General features: G+C 46.4%; 1 protein-coding gene across 1 annotated transcript; it reads right to left on the bottom strand.

The window, feature by feature from the left end:
* Window positions 1–260: 260 nt before the first annotated feature.
* On the bottom strand, window positions 261–14,092 carry LOC108704179 (serine/threonine-protein phosphatase alpha-2 isoform). The gene is made up of 7 exons (XM_041578147.1): window positions 13,925–14,092; window positions 3,365–3,496; window positions 3,051–3,281; window positions 2,549–2,653; window positions 2,018–2,241; window positions 1,361–1,495; window positions 261–1,265 (listed from the first exon to the last, which is right to left on the bottom strand). The coding sequence occupies exons 1-7, from the start codon at window positions 13,977–13,979 to the stop codon at window positions 1,167–1,169; spliced, it is 981 nt and encodes a 326-aa protein (XP_041434081.1). The 5' UTR covers window positions 13,980–14,092; the 3' UTR covers window positions 261–1,166.
* Window positions 14,093–22,731: the final 8,639 nt, after the last annotated feature.

Consider the following 22,731-nt stretch of genomic DNA (forward strand, 5'->3'; position numbering starts at 1 on the left):
CACAGTAGAATTAGGGAGATGTCCCAGAGTCACATATAAAGTACAGGAAGTAGCGGCGTATGAAGAGGGTCCCCCCCCCACATCACTATACACAGCATTGCACCTACACTGGGGGAGGCTACAGCATCAGGAGTCACGTTTGGAGACCCACTAACAATCACATTCTTAAGCACCTCCCCCACACACACGAGCCCCGCCCCTTTGTCACTCCCCCAGACAAGAGCCCCGCCCCTGAGGAATAAATACAGACACATTTGGGCTCCATTCCAATGAGATAAAAAGGTTTAATAAAAAGCCGTAGCTCTTACAGAAGAAAAGACGCACACAAAATCCCCCCACCCCCATTCAGAGCCCCCCCATTCCCTCCGACATGCTCATTATCAACACCCCCCCCCCCACTAGCAATTTCACAAGGAGTTCCATGCTGCAAACAATCTTACCCCCCAGCACAAGAGGTCCCAGTGAGGGGCCAGCGATTGCCCCCCGGGACAAGAACCAATAGAAAGTGTAGCAGCAAAGTCCTACAGGCCTATCAACAGCCCTCCCCCACCTGTGACTCCGCCCCCAGTCAGGAATGGTCAGTAGTAACACTAGTGGTTTGTACTCGTCATGTGATATGGGGGTTCTGTGGGGGGAGCAAGAAGCAATTGGAGTGCACTGACCCATTCACCCACAATGCACCTGTGCAATAGTAACAATGCCCAATTACTGAGCCAACCACCCATTCCAGCATATTATTCAGGGGGTAGTCTTAGTTACCCTTGAAATGCCATTAACCCCTGCATCTACTCTAATTGTAGCACCCAGTTGGTAACAAGGGGGCGTGGGGAGAATGAAAGCACCAATCAGGACTCAGCGTATTCCTATACAGACAGCCTGAGGAACCAATCACACGGAGAGCCAAGTTGCTATGTACAGAGGGGGCGGAGTTAATGCCACAAGAGGGAGGTGCCCCACACAATACACCCACCCCTGAGATGTCACTGCAATAAGGCACCACTGGGAGGGGCTCTAGGAATTATGGGGCGGGGGAGGGGGAAGATTAAGGCAGAGAAGTGGTTCTATTTGCAGGTGCCCCCGTGAGAGGTAAAAGTAAGGTCCCCAGGCCCCGCCCTCTGTGGGTGCAGATTGGGGGAGACTGAGGAAGGAGGTCAGTGTGTGAGGGGTCATTTGGACTGTTTGTTTTTGTTCCGTGGGGGGGTGATGGGGCGGCTCTGGTTGACTCCCCCATAAGCAAATAGTTTCTTATCCGCGGGTTTCAAGATCTGGAAGAGAAAATACAGGGTTTTACCTCCCCAACACCTTGGTCACAAATAAACCCCCCCGTGTCATAAGGAAAGTGGAATCTCCCAACACCCACCTGGAAGGAGCACATGAGAGACTCGTCCACACTCATCATGGAACCCGCGTTGTCAAACTCCCCACAGTAATTGGGGGCCGAGAAGAGCGTCACCAACTGGCGCTTAGCGAAAAACTCGTAACCGTCTTCTACCACCTGCCGGGAACAGCCGGGGGTCACACATGGGCAATTACTCACCCTACACTTGTACAAACAGGCTCCACCCACCTGTCACATGATGCACACGAGGGAGGGGCTTAGTAAAGGGGATGTTGAGCAGACTTACCTGTGTGCTCACTATGGAGGGAGGGGCTTAGTAAAGGGGATATTAAGCAGACTTACCTGTGTGCACACTATGGAGGGAGGGGCTTAGTAAAGGGGATATTAAGCAGACTTACCTGTGTGCTCACTATGGAGGGAGGGGCTTAGTAAAGGGGATATTAAGCAGACTTACCTGTGTGCACACTATGGAGGGAGGGGCTTAGTAAAGGGGATATTGAGCAGACTTACCTGTGTGCACACTATGGAGGGAGGGGCTTAGTAAAGGGGATATTGAGCAGACCTACCTGTGTGCACACTATGGTGGGAGGGGCTTAGTAAAGGGGATATTGAGCAGACTTACCTGTGTGCACACTATGGTGGGAGGGGCTTAGTAAAGGAGATATTGAGCAGACTTACCTGGTGGGCTCGGCAGATGAGGTCCAGGTCATGTTTATGAAGAAACTTTGCCACTACATCGGCCCCAAAGGTGAAGGAGACCCCCCGGTCATTCTCCCCCCAGCCCAGCACGTCCTTGTCTGGGTCAGACCACAGCAGGTCACACAGGAGCCCCTGGTCTGGGACATCAGTGGGACGTAAGATCCTCCTCACTTGCTCCATGGACTGTAGGTCAGGGGAGAGACCTGAAACACACACAGTGTATGAGTGACAGCCAATCAGCACCAGCCGCTCAGACTGGTCACACCTGTATAACTAGATTAGACTAGCCAGGTAATGGGAAATAGTCCCGCCCCTCGTGACATCACTCTGTTCCACTAGTGAGGCCTCCCTGCACTGTAATGTACAAAGTACAGAGAATTATTGGAAATAGAAACCTAGTGTTACACCCTGAGCTGATATAGGGGGGCCTCACCTGTGCAACATGCCAAGGGCCACCCCCACATTATATCAGGGGCCCCCCCCTCCCAAAGAGAAATGTGCCAGTCTCACCTCCGTGGCAGCAGAAGATCTTCTCATCCACAATGGCAGCTACAGGCAAGCAGTTAAAGCAGTCAGTGAAGGTTTTCCACAGCTTGATGTTGTACCGACGCTTACCTGCAGGGGGAGACACTCACTGTGAGCCCGGGCCTGTTTCTGGTACCTCCCAGCATTGTCTATCATCTCATTGGTTCAATACTGATAACTGGACATTCCTATGTGACCCCGCCCCTTCATATCCAGTAAATTCCTATGTGACCCCGCCCCTTCATATCCAGTCTATTCCTATGTGACCCCGCCCCTTCATATCCAGGCCATTCCTATGTGACCCCGCCCCTTCATATCCAGGCCATTCCTATGTGACCCCGCCCCTTCATATCCAGGCCATTCCTATGTGACCCCGCCCCTGCATATCCAGTCCATTCCTATGTGACCCCGCCCCTTCATATCCAGTCCATTCCTATGTGACCCCGCCCTTTCATATCTAGGCGATTCCTATGTGACCCCTCCGTACACTCATCGTAGAAGCCGTAGATGCGGTTGATGCTGGCGCACTCGTGGTTGCCTCTCAGCAGGAAGAAGTTCTCGGGGTACTTTATCTTGTAGGCGAGCAGCAGGCAGATGGTCTCCAGCGACTGCTTCCCCCGATCCACGTAATCTCCCAGGAACAGGTAGTTGCTCTCGGGGGGGAAGCCGCCATACTCGAACAGTCGCAGCAGGTCGTAGTACTGACCGTGCACATCTCCTGGGGAGAGAAGGAACCAATCAGATCTACACTGATACTCAAGCCACGCCTCCAAGAGCCCCACCTCCAAGGGCCCAACTCACCGCAGATCTTCAGCGGCGCCTCCAGCTCCAGCAGGATTGGCTGACTGAGGAAGATCTCGCGGGATTTCAGGCACAGGCCCCGGATCTCATTCTCCGCCAGCTGAACATTCTTCCCAGGACGGCAGCCTTTTACTGTTATGGGAGAACTGGCAGTTAGTATGAGGTCGGACACCTGAGATGCACTGATAAACAAGGGCCCACGAATAGGGGCCCCCATCCTGCAGAGCCACTACCCCCCACATGTACCAACATAGAGACAGGAGAAGATCAGATGAATGTGCCCCCTCTCAAACCAGAGGGATATTTCCCCTTTAATATCACAGACACAGTATTGGGGTTGCTATAAATCTGAGGAATGAGCTGTGTGTGTAACAATAATACATGTACATCTATATCGGCTACACCTTTTCTCATGTCACACAGGGGAGGAGAGATATTTCCCCTTTAATATCGCACAAACACAGTATTGGGGTCCCTATCAATCTGAGGAATGAGCCGTGTGCAACAATAATACATGTATATTTATATCTGTCCCCCCCTTTCTACCTACATCAGATCAATCTAGTCAGTGACTGACTGAGGATATGATTCATAAAGCTTTAATACAAGTGAATGTAAACAAGGCTCCAGGGCCTGATGGCATACACCCCCGGGTTCTAAGAGAGCTTAGTTCAGTTTTAGACCAGCCCTTATTTCTGATTTTCTCAGATTCACTGTCATCTGGTATGGTGCCTATGGATTGGAGAAAAGCTGAAGTTATTCCAATATTTAAAAAGGGATTACGATCTCAGCCTGGCAATTATAGGCCAGTAAGTCTGACATCTGTGGTGGGCAAATCATTTAAAGGACCAGTAACATCAAAAAAATTGTTTTAAAAACACGTTCATATACATGGAAAAATAAACACCAACACAAATTAAACTTTTAAATTGCAAAGCCTACTTACTGAAACTACACATCTGCTCTTCTTGAGAAAAGGTGACCATCCATTGTGTAGCAGTTGATTTCTGCTCCCTGGTTATCTATCCTGGCCGCTATGCTGGCAAAATTGGGGCAGCACTTCTAAGAGATGTATTGGTTTTTGTTGTGCGGGCACATGTCGTATCCCACAGCCCACGTCGCCTGCCAGTTGCTCCCCACTTCCCAGCATTGCTCTTCCGTCTCTCACAGACTGTTTTTCTTCCCGCACCCCCCAGCCCCTGCACTGTCCCGTCTCCCTCCTCCGCCAAACAAAATCTTATTCCCTCCATCGCTGTTTCAGTGCTGCGCCAATTTATAACGATGTCTGTGTCTGCGTGGGCTGGCTATATCCAAAGTAAAACCGTTTTATAAGACACGGTGTGGCCGTATGTGTGGGCTGTGGGAGCCACATCCTTGACCAGTACATCCCGAGAGTGGCAGACAGTCTGTCTCACAGTCAGTACCTGGATGAGAACGGAGCGCTTTGTGCGAGACAGCGAGACCTACTGCACACTGGAGAAGTACGTTTTAGTATAACGGTTTTACTTGGGATATCGCCAGTCCAGCCGGGCACAGAAACAGAGTAATGAATTAGCGCAGGGCTGTGGGATACGACATGTGACCGAAAAAAAGAAAACAAAGACATCGCTTGGAAGTGCTGCCCCGATCTTGCCGGCAGAGCAGCCCGGAGACATAACCAGGGAGGAGAAATCAACTGCTGCACAATCCATGGTCGCCCTGTCGCCTTTTCTCAAGAAGAGCAGAAGTGTCGTTTCACTAAGTTATTTTCTAATAAAGGCTTTGCAATTTAAACGTTTCATTTGTGTTGGTGTTTATTTTTTGATGTATACTACAACAAAAAAAAAAAAGTAATTTTTTTTTGATGTTACTGGTCCTTTAAAGCAGTGCTGTCCAACTTCTGTGGTACCGAGGGCTAAAATGTTACTGGCCTATGTGGTGGAGGGCCAATAAAAGAAGTCAGTGTTGGCCACTCCCCTTTTAAACCACACCCATGTTACCACAAGAACTTTTAAGATCATATCCACATGGTAACTATGGTAACACACCAAAAAAAAACCAAATGGTTGGTGCTCACTGCAGGGAAATCCCTCATCTCTCATATGAGACATTGAAGTCATGTTAAAATATCCCCTTAAATCCATATGTCTCATCCTCCCCTGTGGATAATACAGGAACCCCCCAACACATGATTAAACACCTTAGGGGCCCTTAACTACAATTTCCATATGCTAACAACCCCAAGAACTAACCCCTAACAGACTTATATCCCACAGGTAGTGTAGGGCAAGCAGAGAATGGCACACACAAGCAGCACTGGGCAAGCAGAGAATGGCACACACAAGCACCACTGGGCAAGCAGAGAATGGCACACACAAGCAACACTGGGCAAGCAGAGAATGGCACACACAAGCAGCACTGGGCAAGCAGAGAATGGCACACACAAGCAGCACTGGGCAAGTAGAGAATGGCACACACAAGCAGCACTGGGCAAGCAGAGAATGGCACACACAAGCAACACTGGGCAAGCAGAGAATGGCACACACAAGCACCACTGGGCAAGCAGAGAATGGCACACACAAGCAACACTGGGCAAGCAGAGAATGGCACACACAAGCACCACTGGGCAAGCAGAGAATGGCACACACAAGCAACACTGGGCAAGCAGAGAATGGCACACACAAGCAGCACTGGGCAAGCAGAGAATGGCACACACAAGCAGCACTGGGCAAGTAGAGAATGGCACACACAAGCAGCACTGGGCAAGTAGAGAATGGCACACACAAGCAGCACTGGGCAAGTAGAGAATGGCACACACAGGGAGGGAAGGCAGAAGAGAGCAGGAGACAGGGAAAGCTCTCAGTCTAATATGTACTACATACAGTGACACAGTGCTGGGGCCCCATTAGCATTTTGTATAAAACAATAGAGGGGTCTCAGGTAGAACAGTACAGGGGCTTTAGGATATAAACAATAGAGGGGTCTCAGGTAGAACAGTACAGGGGCTTTAGGATATAAACAATAGAGGGGTCTCAGGTAGAACAGTACAGGGGCTTTAGGATAGAAACAATAGAGGGGTCTCAGGTAGAACAGTACAGGGGCTTTAGGATAGAAACAATTAGAGGGGTCTCAGGTAGAACAGTACAGGGGCTTTAGGATAGAAACAATTAGAGGGGTCTCAGGTAGAACAGTACAGGGGCTTTAGGATAGAAACAATAGAGGGGTCTCAGGTAGAACAGTACAGGGGCTTTAGGATAGAAACAATAGAGGGGTCTCAGGTAGAACAGTACAGGGGCTTTAGGATAGAAACAATAGAGGGGTCTCAGGTAGAACAGTACAGGGGCTTTAGGATAGAAACAATAGAGGGGTCTCAGGTAGAACAGTACAGGGGCTTTAGGATAGAAACAATTAGAGGGGTCTCAGGTAGAACAGTACAGGGGCTTTAGGATAGAAACAATTAGAGGGGTCTCAGGTAGAACAGTACAGGGGCTTTAGGATAGAAACAATAGAGGGGTCTCAGGTAGAACAGTACAGGGGCTTTAGGATAGAAACAATAGAGGGGTCTCAGGTAGAACAGTACAGGGGCTTTAGGATAGAAACAATAGAGGGGTCTCAGGTAGAACAGTACAGGGGCTTTAGGATAGAAACAATTAGAGGGGTCTCAGGTAGAACAGTACAGGGGCTTTAGGATAGAAACAATTAGAGGGGTCTCAGGTAGAACAGTACAGGGGCTTTAGGATAGAAACAATAGAGGGGTCTCAGGTAGAACAGTACAGGGGCTTTAGGATAGAAACAATAGAGGGGTCTCAGGTAGAACAGTACAGGGGCTTTAGGATAGAAACAATAGAGGGGTCTCAGGTAGAACAATACAGGGGCTTTAGGATAGAAACAATAGAGGGGTCTCAGGTAGAACAGTACAGGGGCTTTAGGATAGAAACAATAGAGGGGTCTCAGGTAGAACAGTACAGGGGCTTTAGGATAGAAACAATAGAGGGGTCTCAGGTAGACCAGTACAGGGGCTTTAGGATATAAACAATAGAGGGGTCTCAGGTAGAACAGTACAGGGGCTTTAGGATATAAACAATAGAGGGGTCTCAGGTAGAACAGTACAGGGGCTTTAGGATAGAAACAATAGAGGGGTCTCAGGTAGAACAGTACAGGGGCTTTAGGATAGAAACAATAGAGGGGTCTCAGGTAGAACAGTACAGGGGCTTTAGGATAGAAACAATAGAGGGGTCTCAGGTAGAACAGTACAGGGGCTTTAGGATAGAAACAATAGAGGGGTCTCAGGTAGAACAGTACAGGGGCTTTAGGATAGAAACAATAGAGGGGTCTCAGGTAGAACAGTACAGGGGCTTTAGGATAGAAACAATTAGAGGGGTCTCAGGTAGAACAGTACAGGGGCTTTAGGATAGAAACAATTAGAGGGGTCTCAGGTAGAACAGTACAGGGGCTTTAGGATAGAAACAATAGAGGGGTCTCAGGTAGAACAGTACAGGGGCTTTAGGATAGAAACAATAGAGGGGTCTCAGGTAGAACAGTACAGGGGCTTTAGGATAGAAACAATAGAGGGGTCTCAGGTAGAACAGTACAGGGGCTTTAGGATAGAAACAATTAGAGGGGTCTCAGGTAGAACAGTACAGGGGCTTTAGGATAGAAACAATTAGAGGGGTCTCAGGTAGAACAGTACAGGGGCTTTAGGATAGAAACAATAGAGGGGTCTCAGGTAGAACAGTACAGGGGCTTTAGGATAGAAACAATAGAGGGGTCTCAGGTAGAACAGTACAGGGGCTTTAGGATAGAAACAATAGAGGGGTCTCAGGTAGAACAATACAGGGGCTTTAGGATAGAAACAATAGAGGGGTCTCAGGTAGAACAGTACAGGGGCTTTAGGATAGAAACAATAGAGGGGTCTCAGGTAGAACAGTACAGGGGCTTTAGGATAGAAACAATAGAGGGGTCTCAGGTAGAACAGTACAGGGGCTTTAGGATATAAACAATAGAGGGGTCTCAGGTAGAACAGTACAGGGGCTTTAGGATAGAAACAATAGAGGGGTCTCAGGTAGAACAGTACAGGGGATTAGTGTGAATTTGAGGTTTAGACAATACAGGGGTCAGTTAATGTCTGTAGTGATACCTTCTATATGTTACATATGGTAATCAGACACAGCATGTGGGGGGCACAGAATGGGGGGTTGCGAGCCGCCAATTGGACAGAACTGTTTTAAAGGCTTGTTAAGGGATCAAATTGAAAATGTTCTAGTGAATGTCATTATGAGCAGCAATCAGCATGGCTTTATGAAGGATAGAGACAAAAATTCACCAGACACTGAACAGCCAGTGAAGTGGGTCGGACCCCGCGTGTTTATTCAAGTCTTGTGATGTAACGTTTGGGGGACGGGCCCCTTGGTCAGACATACAAAGTAGCGAGTACTCACCATAAATACCCTCATAATTACATACACTTATCACATGATGGCAAATTCATTCCCAATACAAAACCTAACATATTTGTCAAAAACATTGCTTTACTAATACCCCTCTGTATATTATGCCATATAAACCCACATTATCCCCAAAACTCGTTCATACAAACATGGTGAAGAAAAACATTTTTTAAAGAAAATGTGAATAAAAGTTCTGTGATCCGCACAAATGTGAAAAATGTGCAGTATTTGTCTTCTTGTCCTTTAATGCTTCGATCAACCTGTTAATGTAAGAGACATATTTCCTAAAGTTAAAAACATTTGTACATATCAAATGAGTAGAAAATTTACCAGCAGCAAAAACTACTAAAGAAAAAAACGACTACTTTACTGTAGGTGAATGAAAGAGGAGAAAACTCTAGAGAGGAGTATAAAGGGGGGTTAAAGGACAAGGAAGGATCCCATTCATTATGTCATACTAATGCAAAACAGTAATTAAATACTGGGGGGGGTTTAAAATCTGACCCTAAATATGGGAAATTGTTTACCCAGTTACCATTATTTTCGTATAAAAGAGGGAGAAGCATAAGGGACCATCTTAATAAGAAAAAATTAAGACAAATAGAAAGTAATTTGGAACCCCCAAAAACCAGTGGAACGTTTCCTTACAGGGTGACTGTGTCCAACATCCCCTTAAAGGAAGAAAACATAAGGCTACAGGTTTCTGTACTTGTGACTGTACTAACCTGTGTATTAAATGCCCCTGTGGGTTGGTGTACACCGGTCAGACAGGCAGAAGGATAAATACGTCTAAATCAGCACAAATCTGTTATCCGTAACTATACACAGAGGGAGAAAGAGGGGGGCAGACAAAGAAAGGAAACTACACTGGCACAACATTTTCATGAACAGGGGATAGGGTTTCCCCAATTGACATGGCAAATCTTAGAAAAGGTCCATGGCAGCAATTTTATTAGTAAAATAAAGTTATTATAGAGGGACGGATTCTGGATAGAACTGCTACAGACAAAACCACCACAACTTCAACTCTTACCTGTAATGTCACTTTGTACCAATTCTTGTTTTTGTATAGGAGAAAAGAAAGTATCCCCGTCTTCTTAATCAGAAAAAATACAAAAAGATTCCCCCCTTAATAATTCATCCCACAAAGTGCTAGTGCTTAACCTCAATAAATTAGCATTAAATTGGGTACAACTTAGGAAACAATTTATTTTCCTTTTATATATTGTGTATATTTAGTCATTTCTAACTCAAATGATTCATTTAACATTAATTGATGAATTCCTAACAACCCGCTAAAACACCAATAAGGGGATAAAGTGCCACCAGATTATGATTAATTCACATATAAATTAAAGTGCAATTATAAATATCTCTGATTCCAAGAAAAGGTAAGAAAAGGAAATTGGTAGGTGGGTGGAGAAGTCCCGTATTGTCTAGCTGATTATTTTACTAACTGCGGGACCCCACAAAGGAGGAGAAGTCAGGGCTTCTGGGACTGTGCTCTCAATTCTATTTTAACTAACTGGATTGAGAAGCTTTCTTGTCTAACAAACACACAAATTCCAGAGCACTTCTAGTGAAATCAGTAGAACAAGAATACAGATAGGAATCTCCTATAGTCTGAGCAGAGAGAAGCGCCCACATCACTATAACATGTCTACCAATTTCCTTTTCTTGGAATCAGAGATATTTATAATTGCACTTTAATTTATATGTGAATTAATCACAATCTGGTGGCACTTTATCCCCTTATTGGTGTTTTAGCGGGTTGTTAGGAATTCATCAATTAATGTTAAATGAATCATTTATGAGTTAGAAATGACTAAATATACACAATATATAAAAGGAAAATTAATGGTTTTATTAATTAATTTTATTACTATTTTTATTTTATTGAGGTTAAGCACTAGCACTTTGTGGGATTAATTATTAAGGGGGAATCTATAGATACTGGAGACCACATGGTTTAAGTGAAATCAAATCACACAGTGATAATATATAACTTTTTGTATGTTTTCTGATTAAGAAGACGGGGACACTTTCTTTCTTTTCTCCTATACAAAAATTTGAATTCTGATGGAAGTCAGATCCCCTCTTTTTTAGTTAATTTTATACATCTGAAGTTAGATGATTCTTTTTTTATTGGAATTTGTATCAATTCTTGTTGCTTAATTCTTTGTAGTTACCATGTGTCTTATCTCCTCTACATTGTTTCAGTGAACGTGATTAAGACCAGGGAAAGCTTTCACCTACGGATAAAGAAGTCTTTTTTTTCTTCAGTAGTTTTTTCTGCTGCTGAATTTTCTCCTTGTTCTGATATGTACAAATGTTTTAACTTTAGGAAATATGTCTCTTACATTAACAGGTTGATCGAAGCATTAAAGGACAAGAAGACCAATACTGCACATTTTTCACATTTGTGCGGATCACAGAACTTTTATCCACCTTTTCTTCAAAAAATGTTTTTTAAAATGTTTTTCTTCACCATGTTTGTATGAACGAGTTTTCTGGATCATGTGGGTTTATATGGCATAATATACAGAGGGGTATTAGTAAAGCAACGTTTTTGACAAATATGTTAGGTTTTGTATTGGGAATGAATTTGCCATCATGTGATAAGTGTATGTAATTCTGAGGGTATTTATGGTGAGTACTCGCTACTTGTCTGACCAAGGGACCCGTCCCCCAAACGTTACATCACAAGACTTGAATAAACACGCGGGGTCCGACCCACTTCACTGGCTGTTCAGTGTCTGGTGAATTTTCGTCTCTATGTATATTGGAGAGGTGCCGACCTCTTCTCCGGACACCACACTATTTGCCTGGAGAGGCTGCAGAACCAGGAATCCTTTTTGTGACTTTATGAAGGAAACGTCATGTCACACTAATTTCATGTAAATGTATCAGTGTTTGCAGATGAGACAAAACTATCAGCCCAATTAATTCCATCCAGGATGTGGCACTTGCAACAGGATCTTGACTAACTGGCAATCTGGGCAGCTAAGTGGCAAATGAGATTCAATGTTGATAAATGTAAAGTCCTGCACCTGGGATGTAACAATATCCACTTATACCCTTAATGGGACTGCACTAGGCAAATCCATAATGGAGACGGAGCCAATGAGATTAGAGGAGGGAAAGGGGTGTTACAGGGAGAGCTGGGAAGTGAATCAGAGGTACAGGCTGATACATTAGATAGGTACAAGGAAGGGTCGGATGCTTTATTCACCAGTAGCTCCTCCCAGCAGACAGGAGGGAGCCAATGAGATTAGAGGAGGGAAAGGGGTGTTACAGGGAGAGCTGGGAAGTGAATCAGGGGTACAGGCTGATACATTAGATAGGTACAAGGAAGGGTCGGATGCTTTATTCACCAGTAGCTCCTCCCAGCAGACAGGAGGGAGCCAATGAGATTAGAGGAGGGAAAGGGGTGTTACAGGGAGAGCTGGGAAGTGAATCAGGGGTACAGGCTGATACATTAGATAGGTACAAGGAAGGGTCGGATGCTTTATTCACCAGTAGCTCCTCCCAGCAGACAGGAGGGAGCCAATGAGATTAGAGGAGGGAAAGGGGTGTTACAGGGAGAGCTGGGAAGTGAATCAGGGGTACAGGCTGATACATTAGATAGGTACAAGGAAGGGTCGGATGCTTTATTCACCAGTAGCTCCTCCCAGCAGACAGGAGGGAGCCAATGAGATTAGAGGAGGGAAAGGGGTGTTACAGGGAGAGCTGGGAAGTGAATCAGGGGTACAGGCTGATACATTAGATAGGTACAAGGAAGGGTCGGATGCTTTATTCACCAGTAGCTCCTCCCAGCAGACAGGAGGGAGCCAATGAGATTAGAGGAGGGAAAGGGGTGTTACAGGGAGAGCTGGGAAGTGAATCAGGGGTACAGGCTGATACATTAGATAGGTACAAGGAAGGGTCGGATGCTTTATTCACCAGTAGCTCCTCCCAGCAGACAGGAGGGAGCCAATGAGATTAGAGGAGGGAAAGGGGTGAGCTGGGAAGTGAATTAGGGGTAGAGGCTGTTACATTAGATAGGTACAAGGAAGGGTCGGATGCTTTATTCACCAGTAGCTCCTCCCAGCAGACAGGAGGGAGCCAATGAGATTAGAGGAGGGAAAGGGGTGAGCTGGGAAGTGAATTAGGGGTAGAGGCTGTTACATTAGATAGGTACAAGGAAGGGTCGGATGCTTTATTCACCAGTAGCTCCTCCCAGCAGACAGGAGGGAGCCAATGAGATTAGAGGAGGGAAAGGGGTGAGCTGGGAAGTGAATTAGGGGTAGAGGCTGTTACATTAGATAGGTACAAGGAAGGGTCGGATGCTTTATTCACCAGTAGCTCCTCCCAGCAGACAGGAGGGAGCCAATGAGATTAGAGGAGGGAAAGGGGTGTTACAGGGAGAGCTGGGAAGTGAATCAGGGGTACAGGCTGATACATTAGATAGGTACAAGGAAGGGTCGGATGCTTTATTCACCAGTAGCTCCTCCCAGCAGACAGGAGAGAGCCAATGAGATTAGAGGAGGAAAGGGGTGTTACAGGGAGAGCTGGGAAGTGAATCAGGGGTACAGGCTGATACATTAGATAGGTACAAGGAAGGGTCGGATGCTTTATTCACCAGTAGCTCCTCCCAGCAGACAGGAGGGAGCCAATGAGATTAGAGGAGGGAAAGGGGTGTTACAGGGAGAGCTGGGAAGTGAATCAGGGGTACAGGCTGATACATTAGATAGGTACAAGGAAGGGTCGGATGGTGCTCAGTAAGTAATACAGGGATATGGTACAGACTGATACATGAGACGTGGGTCAGATTACAAAGTAAATGACGATATTACATCAGAAATAGAGATAAATAGAGATAAATAGAGGTGGAAGAGGGAATTGTGGGAAATCTGGGGGAGGGGCAGGAGTAAATGACGTCACTATTAGGAGGCTGTAGCTGGTGAGACTATTATCAGTATTACAGGGAGACTATTAGTGAGAATATCACAGGGAGACGATCAGTGAGTCAGACAATGAGACATTAGGCCTGAGAGGAGGAGCAGCGGGTTCCAGAGAGAACATGACGCGCGACTAAAGCCTCTGACAAGGCGACATTACCCCCAGACCTCCCCACACACGGTGCGAATCTCACCCTCCAGGAGGCGTTGGATGATGGAGTCGATATTTAGCTTTTCTCCGTCCCCCATCGGTGTCTGTGTGTAAAGAAAATGAAGCGGACGCGGTAGGCGGAGCTCTAGAGAAGAAAGTCACGTGCTTCCTCGCCGCCGGTTAATGACGTCAATACGCTGCTCTTCGCGCCTGCTCTCTTGTGAACAGACCCTTCGGACTGCGCATGCGTCACGCCTATCTAGCGGCATCTGATTGGCTTTCCGGAGCTAAACGTTCGAAAAACGCCCCACCTTTTCCCCTGCGTAAAAGGGTGTGGCTAGACTGGTAACCAAGGGCGCGCTGATTGGCTGGAGGGAAACGGCAATGTTCGGCCGCTGGATTTAGCGGCCCTGCTGTAAATGACGTCACTAGCAGTGGGGCGAGTCCTAGTAACGCTAGTTCCGCCCGTATCCATGGCAACCGCTGCGGAAGCAACAGAGGGAGCTCAGCGGCTCAGAGCCTGAAAGGAAATGACGTAGTAAGCTTGCCCGAAGTGCCGATGCCGGTAGCCCTCGATATCTACGGCTTTTACCTCTTAGGGACTGAAACACTATTTGGCAATAGGAAGAGATTGAACTACATGCGGCACCGTACTCTGAGGAGACTGACAGCAATAGCGCCCTATCAGCGCTTGTCAGGGACGTTACTGAAGCTGATTGGCTGTTGCCATGTCGTGAGGCAGAGGGGCGGGAATTTACTCACCTGCTCCATATGTTTTGTTTATTCCTGTAGTGTCAGTGCAGCAGGTATAGGGTTAAAGGGAATCTTTTTGCATTTTTATAAAAAACACACCTCCATAAATACTGTGTGGCAAATAAAATGTTAATGCACAAATCCATGCATAAGTTATTTTAGTTTGTATTTAGTCATGGGGGCTTCCATTTGTGCTCATTACACATTCATGCTGTGTCTAACAGCAGGCCCAGCATTACCTGTGTGCTTGGAGGCAGCCACTCTGTAATGAAAAGCCACGTCCCTGCACTACCACATGATAATCTAGCCCCTCCCCTCTCTGCCCATGCCTGTGATGTTTGGAGGAGAGAGGTCACATGGTTTGCAGGGAACCAATTACTTTCACTTTCCTACGTTCTGCTCTACAGCTGCACTAGCTCCTCCCCTTCTGTAAGTTTGATCTCTGCTTTCCTTTGGAGGGAGGAGCTTTCTCTCCTAGTTAGTTGTACTGGTTACTAGATGAGCTAAAGGAGCTGTGAGTTCCCTCTGCTAATATCCACCTCACACACACTGCGCTCCTCTCCTGCCTGCAATACTTATCTCTTCATTAACTACTTACTGACTCCTTTCTCCTCAGCTATTTAACCCTTCCTAGACTTCCTCCTAAGTTTTCCTGGTTTTCCTCCTTATTTTATCCTTTTTTCTATTCCCTGGCATCAGTCCTGGGAGTGGACTCCTGTGTTTCTGCCATTCATTGTTGTGTAAACAAATATAATAAACTATCTATAGAAAATGAATTGTGTGTATATATATATATATAAACAATGGAAAGTTGTGCTCACCACTAATTATAAAACCATTAGGCGGGGGTGCAATGAGGGTGTGACCACAAAATACATATAGTCAACTACAAGAGTCCTCTGCACTCAACCCATTATCAATATATTTAAGACAGAGACATTTTGTGCTACTGCTACTGAAAAATGCCTTACCCTTTAAACAAAACAGGGATTGTTTGTCCATATATTGCAATATATTTAAGCTGAACAACTACGTCAAAGTCATCCCATATCTGGCCAGTCCTACGCTTAATTTTCATCTGATTCATTAAGAATTCTATGGTTTCATTATACATTTTATAAAAGGGACGAATACGTTTTACCTGCAACTTACTTGCTGCTTTCAAAGTAAAACTCCCAAACGTGGCTGCCCTTTTATTAGACACCAGTGGGATCACCTGACAATTTCCCAGCTGCCCCCCAGTCATGTGACTTGTGCTCTGATAAACTTCAATCACTCTTTACTGCTGTACTGCAAGTTGGACTGATATCACCCCCTCCCTTTCCCCCCAGCAGCCAAACAACAGAACAATGGGAAGGTAACCAGATAGCAGCTCCCTAACACAAGATAACAGCTGCCTGGTAGATCTAAGAACAGCACTCAATAGTAAAATCCAGGTCCCACTGAGACACATTCAGTTACATTGAGAAGGAAAAACAGCAGCCTGCCAGAAAGAATTTCTCTCCTAAAGTGCAGGCACAAGTCACATGACTGGGGGCAGCTGGGAAAATGACAATATGTCTAGCCCCATGTCAGATTTCAAAATTGAATATAAAAAAATCTGTTTGCTCTTTTGAGAAATGGATTTCTCTGTCGTCTTAGGGGGACACAGGGACGATGGGGTTAAGCTCCATCCTCCAGGAGGCAGGACACTTAAATAAAAATTAAAGGGGGCGTGCCCTATTGGGCTTAACCCCGCACACTGTGCTCTAGCCTTCAGTTTCAGTGTCCTGCTACCAGGAGGTTGGACTACGCACTCTATCTAGGAATAGATGATTCTACGGTCAGCCCTGTCTGACACCCGGGGTGATACTAAGAGCAGGGTTACCTGTCTCTTCTACAGTTAGCCCCCAACATGGAGTAGCACACCGGGGTCAAATCCTAGCCTTGAAGGCTATAACGACCATCCAGACGTTGCCTGCGCCTCACTGGAGGGTAGAGGGTCTGGCCGGTGGTAGCCCTTAGTAACTATGGGCAGAGGGCTCCAGCGGTGCTATTCTGCTGCAGAATTCCCTCCCTCCTAACCCACCTCCGAAGAGTTTTCCCCTGGTTGCGGGTTAAACCTCACTTCAGGTGACGGAGGACCAACATGTCTGTCTCCTTCCATCCACGGAACAGCGCTCAACTGGTCCCTCAGTGCCGGCTATTACCTCTCCTGGATGGCTTCCTGCATCATGCCGGTCAGTAACCGAATGCGCTGCTAGCATTCATATCGCCAGGAGAGGAGGCGAGGTGAGCGTCTTCATTCTGGAGAGACTTAGCGTTCCGCGCCATTATGCATTGCCGCGCGCCGCTGGAACGCATATGCGTTCCATCGGCCATTTTGAAATAATAGCGGCGCAGAGCGGCTGCTTCCTGCATATTTACCGGTCGGTAAACAAATGCGCTGCTAGCATTCATATCGGCAGAAAAGGAGGCTGAGGTGAGGTCCTTTACTCTGGAGGGTCTGAGAGTCCGGCGCCATTTGCACTGCCGCACGCGCTGCTGGAACGCAAATGCGTTCCAGCGGCCATTTTGTAAAAATAGCGGTGTACGTCGGCTGCGAGCTGCATGGGGGTGTTTTGGCTATGCAGCTACTGCCACAAAGATACCGAGCACGTTCTGGCGGTGCAAAAAAGGTCAAATCCGCAGTGCCTAAGGCTCTCCTGTACCAGCATCAGTTATTCAACTCATACATGCATGATCACCAGCAGGGGCCCACAAATGACAGCAGGTAGGCCAGTGGGCTGCAGCTAAGCCGGGGGAGGAGAGAGAGTACCCCCCACAGCACGGGTGGTTATTGCATGTGCGGTGCTGTTCAGTGGGGCAAGGGGCCAAATCTGCTTCAGATAGCAACCCCAGTCCAGTAGCAGTACCAATCAAGGTATTCCACTAAAGACTATATACAGGAACCGGGAGGCAGCTATGTTGTATCACCATAAGATTCTTTTGGCAAGTCACCTCCCTAATTCCTTAGCATCACGACAAGGATTGCCTGTTTTTTGCTGTAAATTTAGGAAAAGACTGGCAGTCATTAGTCATCAGGTAGCACATGAACTAACCCTAGGATGACTTCACCGTAATTATCAGTCAGGTCAATTCCTGACTGGGCATTTTCCCTGTGGGGGAAAAACTTCACCTTCCAATAATTCTGGTAGGGAAATATAAATTCATGATGCGAGTAAGGAAAGAGAGAGTCAATTTGAAATTGACGGAATCATAAAGGTGTGTTTGAGATTCTAAGTCTCTCATAAACAGTCTACTGCAAGAGGAATGTAATGCTCCTGAGAGAGAAAATTCCGAGCTAAAATGAAGTTGTAATATCCATTTCCAAAGGAACTGGTAGGCAAGTAGCCAGATCCCTTGGCAATACGAAGGCTCCGTATAGATAATCCGGAATCCAGACTGTAAAAATTACCACGTGCCAATAACTAAAGGCGGCAGCATCAGGGACCCGGCAGTTAAACGGTTAAAATGCTGTTAAGAGCAAATTATCTTCGTGTCAGCACTACAATGAAGGATTCTGAGAAGGGAGTACTGAGAAGTGATCTGTAAGCCACTCAGGAAACAGCAGATGCATTGATTTATCTAGGTGTTACCTCCTTAGATACTTCTCAAAATATGGCCCGCATTTGGTTCTGTCTGTTGCTGTGGGAAGAACCTGTGCATCAAAAACTGCTCAAGCAGACCCCCGTTCAAAGACATCTGTCATTTTCAGTCCTAGGGCAATGGTTATGTGGAGAAGAACTTGCGTAAATCATTGCTCAATTTACAGGCGAACTACCCTCCTGGCCCAACCTAGATCCAGATTTCCAGGATCGGCTAAGCGTCAAAATTGTTGTGGCCAAGGTGCATTCAAGTACTCAGAGAACAAGACTACTTCACGACGGGGCATCTCCTTCAAAATCGGGGGAACAGATATGGGGCAAGTTACTTCCATAACAACCGACCATCTAGAAGATCGAAGCCTTCATTCCTTGGTTGCATGAGTCAACAAAGGGTGACAGAAGGATAACTCCTAGACGTCACATCCCTAAACCCCACCCCTCCCGGAAATTCATTTACCAGGAGGGCCATCGCACCCCGCCTCCCCCTCTTTAAACTTATTGCCAGGATGGAGCAGTCTAGAACTATTGTACAGGTACCACAGCCGAAGAAATCTGGTGGTGTAACACCAACGCTTCATAGTTCCCAACTGTGGTTCGGCTTCAAACAATTGAACAAGCTCATGCGTTCCAAAATGGAAACCCTACAATAACTGATTCAATGCAACTAATGATGTCAGTAGACATCCAGGGGGTTTATCTGCACGTTCCCATATGGCCATCTCACCAGAGGGATATTCGATTTTCCTCGCGAATCGCCACTACCGGTTGGTAGCACTACAGTTTTGACTCTCTTCTTATTCTGATGGCAAGATCTGCAGAAACCTTGCGACTGCAGGGGAGTTCTGTCACCCACACCTGGACGATCTTTATTCAAGACCAGGTCGGAAGACAAGGCCAGGAAGGCTCGGTATCCGAACCATGCTCAGGAAGTCCAGTGGGCTATCAAGCGGTAAAGAATCCAACTTACAACCCAGCTCCCAGATACCATGTCCACAACACATTTACACAGTCGCTATGTTTCCCATGGGACAAACAGGACAGGGTCAGACGTCAAATCGTTTTCACTGTTTTTTTCCATTCAGAGACCAACAAGTCTCTTCGTAATGAGAGAGCTGGGGCCAATGGTCTTGACCAGAGAAGCGGTTCCATTCGCATAGATACACTTGCGTCCTCTTCAGACAAAATGAATCACCATGAAAAAGGGGATCCTCTGTCCAGAATCATCAACCTGTTTCTACTAGAACGGCTCTCCAGTAATGGTTACAGCCAAACAACCTAACCATAGGGCAGTCTTCAAATGGACTGTGATACCCACATGTGCCAGTCTGCAAGACCGGAATTGCAATATAGAACAACCTGTCCGCGCAGGTATCCAGAAGAGCTCATGCTGACAATCAATACCTTGCCGTTACGAGCTGTACAACTAGCACTAAACATATGGGCACATCGGTTACAAACAAAACTGGTGTATGTCTGCAGCAAAGACGTCACCATTGTAGTCTACATCAATTACAAGCAGAAACGGGCAGCAGAGAAGCACTAGCAGCAGTGGACAAAGCCTGAGCTTGGGTGGAAGGAAGCTTGTAAGACTATCAGCTATACACATGCTACGAATGCCCGACATTGTAGCAAACTTCCTCAGACGAAACCAGGTATATCCAAGTGAAGCGGAGCTTTAACCAGAAGCATTCTCGGAACCTGCGAATCGCGGGGGACAGTCTCAGATATATCTACCGGGTTTCAATGCCAACAGACGACTTCCAGGATTCTCACTGGCTGCCTAGATACATTGGCATCTAGATTGGATGCCATGACACTTCGAGGGGGAGTTTGATCCAACGCAATCCTCCCTCTTCTCACTATACTACCTCGGGTCCGCTAGAAAATCAGACCGTTATCTCCACGGCATTAGTAGTAGTTCTGTACAGGCTCCAGACACAACGTGTTGCGGATTGCAGTACGGGCATAGGTACAACCTATCTGACGAGAGGGCAGCACTGAATTTCCTGTGGCAAGGTCCAATGTACCTCACTCCGGGTCTATTCGCCTTGACGGGATGTCTGCGTACAGCTGGTGAAGACAAGGGCAAGCAGAAGAATTCATATATGCAATACTCATGGCACTCAAATCTACTTCTCGAGATCCTATTACAAGATGTAGCACTTGTACATTAACTGATGTGAAGAGGCTGACTTGTCCTTCCTGGAACTCCACATTCCATGGGTATCATTATTTTTGCAGCGGAGTTTACAGCTAGCTCTCTAAGGTTACAGGTATCTGTCTCACCAGCCTCTGTTAGCGGTGACAGATGCATTGTGCATTTCTGCAAGGAGTAGCACATGTAGCTCCGTCCTTTTTTTTTTTTTTTCGCCCACCTGTCAAAGGTTAGGATCTTATCTCGTACCTAAGTCTTACTGGACCCAGCATTTGAATATCGGAACTCAATCTTTGTAAATGGCTCATCTGCAAGGTGGCATTTTTGTTGACATTTCATCAACCAGGAGAGTGTCTGAGCTGAGGGCACCGTTCCATAATCCAGCTTCTCTGGTTCACAAAGATAGAGCAATAGTACGTACAGTTCCTTCATTCTTCCTTCTCATATTAATCAGGAGTTTTTAGTGCCATCGCTGCGCCCAACTTCTACAAACAGCGAAATCCGAGCACTCCGCGGATAGAGGAAACGGTTACGTTCTTCCGCAATTCACATTCTCTCTTCTTACCAGCGGGACCTCGCAGAGGTCAGGCAACTTCCATGATTCCTTTGCCAAGTACATCCGATTATCGCTTATCAGACATATTTTCTAACTAAGGTCTCTACTAGAAGGTATCCGAGCCCTTTTAAGCAGTGGGATCTTCTTGGGCGTGATACATTCTGACCCACTGGGCCACAGCTACAAGGCAGCTGCCTGGTTGTAGATACCTGCAAGATTACAGACTCAACACTCCCTCCTGAGCCCAGGCTTCCCTCGGTCAAGAGTGTTACAGTCTACCTTTCACTATTGGGTCTATTTAAGCTCGTTCCCACCCTGCGGTTCTGGGACTGCTTTGTTAAGTCCCCATCGTCCCTGTGTCCCCCTAAGACGACAGAGAAAACAGGATTTTTGATACTCACCGTTAAATCCTTTTCTCTGTAGTCAAAAGGGGGACACAGGGCTTCCCGCCCATTAGAACGAGCTTAACCATTGTTCGTTCCAGGATAGTTCCTGGTTTACCTCGGCTTATGGTTACTGTTCTTATTGTTCTGGTTGCAGAGTCTTTGGGACAAACTGAAGGCTAGAGCACAGTGTGCGGGGTTAAGCCCAATAGGGCACGCCCCCTTTAATTTTTATTTAAGTGTCCTGCCTCCTGGAGGATGGAGCTTAACCCCATCGTCCCTGTGTCCCCCTTTTGACTACAGAGAAAAGGATTTAACGGTGAGTATCAAAAATCCTGTTTTCAGTGCAGAATTCTGCTGGATCAGCACTTTTAACTGATGCGTTTTGAAAAAAACATGTTTTACAATGACAGGATCCCTTTAAGACCAGACAGAAACCGCAGTAAAAATATTTGAATAGAAACCTTGAAATTGTTGTTTGAGATTATTATTTCCTTCTCTTGAAGATCTTGTAGAATTTCTGCCATGGCCGCTACCTTAGTAGGTTCTGATGAATTTTTTAATGGCATAAATGTGCCTCTTGGAGGGTATTTGGTGAGAATTATTTTGTGAGCCTCTGAGATTGTATTGAGCACCCAAGTGTCTGTTATGGAGTTTCTCTATACTCTGGCAAACTTCTGAAGTCTGGCCCCCCCCCACCCACAATGTATTTTGCAATGTTTGAGAGTCACGAATCCTGACTCTTAGTCGGGCCTCCCTTCTTGGCTGATTTTTGTTGAGATTGAAGGCTTGAATTTTCTTGGAGAGGATTAGCTGTGGAGTAGATCTGCTTCTGTTGGATGTTGTGGGGTATGAACCTCATGTTCGCTGGTGATAATTGCGTTTGTGTGAATCTTTGCGTGTTCTCTTGCCCTGAGGCAGAAAAGATCCTTTAACACCCGTCACCTCAGAAATTATCTGTTTAAGTTCTAGTCCAAATAATTGAGTGTCCTCAAACTGAAGTGAGACGAATCTGTTCTTAGACACTGCGGCCCGTGACCATTGTTATGTTCATGTGGATGAGCAGAAAGTTCCTCAATTAATTCCGCTAATGCTTTGGATTGGCCCATTCTGTGTGTAATGTGCAGAAATAAGCAGAGCAGAATTAGTAGTGTTACTTAGCTGTGTGAAGTGCGGTATCTCTCTCCGTGACGTCACTATGTCTGGGCGCACTTACTAGTCGCAACCGCAAGTGACATTGTGTCTGTGACGTGATGGAAGGCGGGTTCTCAGTGTTCTGAATTTGCCCGCTAATCTGCCCGATGTAGGGGAGATCGGACCAACAAAGGGAATGCCTGGTATGTCAAGGGATAACTGCCAGTTATCCAGAATTTTTCC

Source organism: Xenopus laevis, chromosome 9_10S (assembly GCF_017654675.1).
Source record: "Xenopus laevis strain J_2021 chromosome 9_10S, Xenopus_laevis_v10.1, whole genome shotgun sequence".
Classification (NCBI taxonomy): domain Eukaryota; kingdom Metazoa; phylum Chordata; class Amphibia; order Anura; family Pipidae; genus Xenopus; species Xenopus laevis.